The 4381-nt window shown below is 40.4% G+C and overlaps 1 protein-coding gene across 1 annotated transcript; it reads left to right on the top strand.

The window, feature by feature from the left end:
• Nucleotides 1-1014: 1014 nt before the first annotated feature.
• MYB59 (myb domain protein 59) lies at nucleotides 1015-2737 on the top strand. Its single transcript, XM_090020040.1, has 3 exons — nucleotides 1015-1141; nucleotides 1247-1376; nucleotides 2069-2737. The coding sequence occupies exons 1-3, from the start codon at nucleotides 1015-1017 to the stop codon at nucleotides 2550-2552; spliced, it is 741 nt and encodes a 246-aa protein (XP_089876166.1). The 3' UTR covers nucleotides 2553-2737.
• The last annotated feature ends 1644 nt before the right edge of the window (nucleotides 2738-4381 follow it).

The following is a 4381-nucleotide window of genomic DNA, read 5'->3' as shown; positions in this document are numbered from 1 at the left end:
GAAAAAAGATGAAGCAAAGAAGGGTAAAAGAAAAAGGGAGAAAAAAAATATTTGAAAAGGAAGAGATAAGTGGAGTGACCACAGGGGGGGCTAGTGTGCTCCACGTCATACTGCCATGTCTCTTGTCATCTCTTCTCCCCACAGACCCCCCTCAATCAAATCTGCCCCTGCCCGTCCGTACATCTCATGGATTCCTTGCCACCACAAATCTAACGGCTGAGCTTATCATGACGGCATTTCCCACTTTGATTAATGCAATGCCACACAATACATAATGCTAAACATACAACATAAAAATATGTTAGTCAATATTATACATTATCTTACTATGAATTGTATATTGTTACATGGTTAATTAAAGGATTACTTTTGCTAATTATATTTTTTAATTGCAAGATTACTGTAAATGTCTTGATTTTACCAACTTTGGGACATGGGGTTTCACAAATTTCACCCAAAAAAGAAGATAAGCACATATGCCAATTGGTCAAGAGGGTCATCCCCAAGACTGATGGCAAACAACATATATAGATTGCACACTGATGGTTGCATCAAGAGCAATAAGAAACCATTTTAGACAATTTGTTCTTCTCTTTTCACCAAAAATTGCATTAAAAAAATTAAGGGGAGACAACTGGCGATCTTTTTACTATTATGATTGAAAGTTACATTTGTTGGTTACAAAATTACCAAAATCAACCCACCATAAATGTTCTAAGGACCACATTAGCTGATGACATTTTTTACAAAAGTATTATATTGTAATCATGTGATGCATGAAACCATTTTACCAGCTCTAACAACTCATAACCATCTATTATTTTCAATTCAAATTTGTTGGTATCCTTTAGCAAAAGAAGAAAACTCAGGGGAAATTATTTTCTTGGTGCTATGAAGAGAGAGAGAGAGAGAGAGAGAGAGAGAGAGAGAGAGAGAGAGAGAGACTATTAATATGCAGCCTAGAGGAGAGGCAGAACTTGGGCCATAGATCTGGTTGGTAGATAGAAGGAGAGGATGGTGGTGGTGCATGAAGGGGCTCAGACTCGGAAGGGTCCATGGACCGAGCAGGAGGACCTCCAACTAGTGTGCTTCGTGGGGCTCTTTGGAGAAAGACGCTGGGATTTCATAGCAAAAGTATCAGGTTTGAGGGGAGGAGGGTGACACTGCTAGGTAGACTTAAATTTGGAGCTGAGCTCATGCTGGTGGGGGGTTTCAGGGTTTAACCCCTCTTGAATTTTTGCTGTAGGTCTGAACAGGACAGGCAAGAGCTGCAGGCTACGTTGGGTTAACTACCTCAGACCTGACCTCAAACGTGGAAGGATGACCCCTCAGGAGGAACGCTTGGTCCTTGAGCTCCATGCTCGTTGGGGCAACAGGTCTGTCTTTTGCTACTACTGACATGCATCAAACTGAAATGGGTAGAGTTGCTTTTAAGCATTCAAGCCAATCCCATTCTGATAGATGTATGTGTGCATGGTGGATTTGTACATCTTAGACTGAATCTGCTGTGGATGTTGGCTATGCATCATATCTCCAATTTCGGTGTCACCATGACTAAGCTAACTTAATGGTCTCAAGCAGCTAGTTCTTAATCATGGCCATTAAGTATTAATGATATGATATACAACTTCTAAACATCAATTTCTGGCACTTTGGTTTTCTGGTTTTTAGTAATACAACTTTTACTACATGGTTCAACCTATGTCACAGGGATGCTCCAACTTAGCCATAGTCGTGTCCCCTTGTATACTATTTTTAGTAGAAAATTAAACAAAATAATGTGCCCCGTGTCCGAACTCCATGTCCTTATGACAAAGGGTTCAACTTGGATGGGTCCATGTGTTGTGTTGAACTAACCATGGTTGTAACAGTTCACAAATAATATTAGAAGATTCTAGAGTTTGTTTTTCTTGCTATGATGCACACAAGTTGCAGTAGTATCATGATTATGCAGGACTCAGCATAGTTCCATTTGAGCTTGGCCAATATCTCCAAAAGTATGAAGAGAGTCATAGTTTTGAGTTTGTGATGTTTTTTCAAGCATTGTAGTAACCAAAACAGCTTGCAGGTGGTCAAGGATTGCCAGGAAATTGCCAGGCCGCACAGACAATGAGATCAAGAACTACTGGAGGACACATATGAGGAAGAAGGCCCAAGAACGTAACGAGAATTTGTGTGTGTCTTCGTCTTCATCTTCACCTTCATCATCATCACTGTCTTGTTTGACATCAGATCAGCAGCAAGTGAGGTCTGAGTTAGAAGCCGGGGCCTCCATCCCTGAAAATTCAAAATGTGGAGGTTCGAGCGAGATGAGTCAGAAAGATGCCGTATGCACAGAACCAGCAGAGGGCAGCAGAGGAAACTTCATGGAGCAGATGTGGAAGGAATTTGCAGCCTCGGAGATGCTTAATTTCCCCGTTTATGAGAGTGAGAAGGAAGAAGGAAGCATGCTTTATTGCACTTCAATGGCTTCTCCTTTGTGGGAGAACTACTGTGACTCACTATGGAAGATGGATGAAGATGAATTTTCTGCTGGAGACCCTTTTGTTTAAGGCTCAAACATGGGGACAAATTCTTGGTAGATTCTAAAGTGGCTTGTTTCACACTACCAACCAAACTGGACCACCAATGTATGCATGTGCACCTTGCACATAAGCCTGCCACCCATCCATTCTCTGTTGTGTGTGCTTCTTGTATATTATCTTAGTCATGAAATTTAATGCTCATTAGTATGTAATATCTGTCTTTATATTTCTTTGAATTATTTCATAGTGATATATAATAATACACAAACCACCTAGAGGACCACAAAAAAAACTATACTTAGAAAGCGACACCACTGAGCCAAATTTTTGTGGTGGAATTTTCTTTATATTTAGAGAGCCAAAAGTAGGATTTTTAGAGAGGCAATGTGGGGAGATCTTTGTTGGGAGACAATGAACATGATTATTATTCTTTGCCTTTGGAACACGAGGTTCATTGCCGGTAACAGATGCATGCATGTACTGAAGGATAAAGTCGGGGACTAGAGTGGAACTTGGTCCTTTTGAGAGTTCGTGGGAGTAGGTAGTGACAACATTATTTTGACGACATTCGGACAAGGAAATCTCTCTCTCTTTTGGTCTTTTGAGAGTTCGTGCGAGTCGGTAGTAACAACATTATTTTGACAAGACATTCGGACAAGGAAATCTCTCTCTCTCTCTCTCTCTCTCTCTCTCTCTCTCTCTCTCTCTCTCTCTCTCAAATTACTGCCACAAGGCCTTGATCGATCTAGACTGACTAGCTTATCATGGTCCAGATATGCCTGAAGAAGTCCTGATCCACCCAAATGATTAAAGGCCAAAGCCCCAGAGAAAACTGAAAATAACAACCACCAATGTTCACAGGCATAGTTCTATCTAAAGTTAAAGAGACTGTCATATAGTACAGCACTAGTCCTGTCGAATCCTGATTGACTATGATAAGACCAAAGCCATACAAATTGTGATAACTTAAATGTTGGCTTCAGTGCTCCAATTTCAATCCTGGTCCACCACAGAATAGGAAACGAACAGACATAACCATTGAGTAGACTTGCAGGCCCACCTAGTTATCAAAAGAACCATGATGAACACACACACATGCATGCATGCATGCGAGTGCACACATGCATAGGAAAGGGCTCGTTTGGCATTTAAGATAGAAGTATGACCAAATCATGCGACCACAACATACAAATAGGTGCATTCTAGTTGAGCAAAGCAAGGATAGGGTGAGAAAAGTAGAAGGAAATGGAAATATGAAGGCAATGACAATCCAATTTCATAGATCTCTTGAGAGCGCAAAAACTATTCATCATTAAACTATGAAGTAGATAACAAAAGCAATAATGTATCAGGTTCACTGATCCATAAGCCCTGCTAGTTGAATTGTGGTCCTGAGCACAAGCTAAGGGAGGGTGTCTGGTGATACAGCAAAGCTAACCTAAGGCAGAAAGCCAACATTTGAAAAAGGAAAAGAGAGAAAAAAGAAATGAGGGCCTAAAAGTTAAGCCTAAGCAATGGTGAGAAAGTGGCATGCTACTCCACCCAATACCACTAATATTTTGAGTTAATATACACTTCTGTTATGTTTTTCTTTCCGCTGGTTAAAAAAATCACAAGAAAATGGTATAGCTCACTAAACCTTGGATAATCCAACCCCAAATAAAGATGCCTCTTGGTGGTGGTCCTTTTTTGTTATATCCAAGCTGTAAGATTCAAATACAAGATTCCTTGGATAAGGCATCAAACTCTTATTATTTGATAATCAAGTCCGGACCATATGGTCCAGCCTACCAAATAGTGTTCTATCCAACTAATTCAACTAAGAACCTCAAGATTCCTTGGTCGAGGCATCAAAC

Source organism: Nuphar pumila, chromosome 10 (genome assembly GCF_984573655.1).
Source record: "Nuphar pumila chromosome 10, dmNupPumi1.hap1.1, whole genome shotgun sequence".
Classification (NCBI taxonomy): domain Eukaryota; kingdom Viridiplantae; phylum Streptophyta; class Magnoliopsida; order Nymphaeales; family Nymphaeaceae; genus Nuphar; species Nuphar pumila.
Note: the sequence above shows the minus strand (reverse complement) of the source record. Positions and strands in the feature narration are given on the sequence as shown.

What these genes read in the sequence shown, in the direction of transcription:
- MYB59 (XM_090020040.1), top strand. Translation starts at nt 1,015, where the DNA reads ATGGTGGTGGTGCATGAAGGGGCTCAGACTCGGAAGGGTCCATGGACC. An exon ending in TTTCATAGCAAAAGTATCAG is followed by an intron (nt 1,142 to 1,246) that starts GTTTGAGGGGAG and finishes TTTTTGCTGTAG; the next exon opens with GTCTGAACAGGACAGGCAAG. An exon ending in CATGCTCGTTGGGGCAACAG is followed by an intron (nt 1,377 to 2,068) that starts GTCTGTCTTTTG and finishes AACAGCTTGCAG; the next exon opens with GTGGTCAAGGATTGCCAGGA.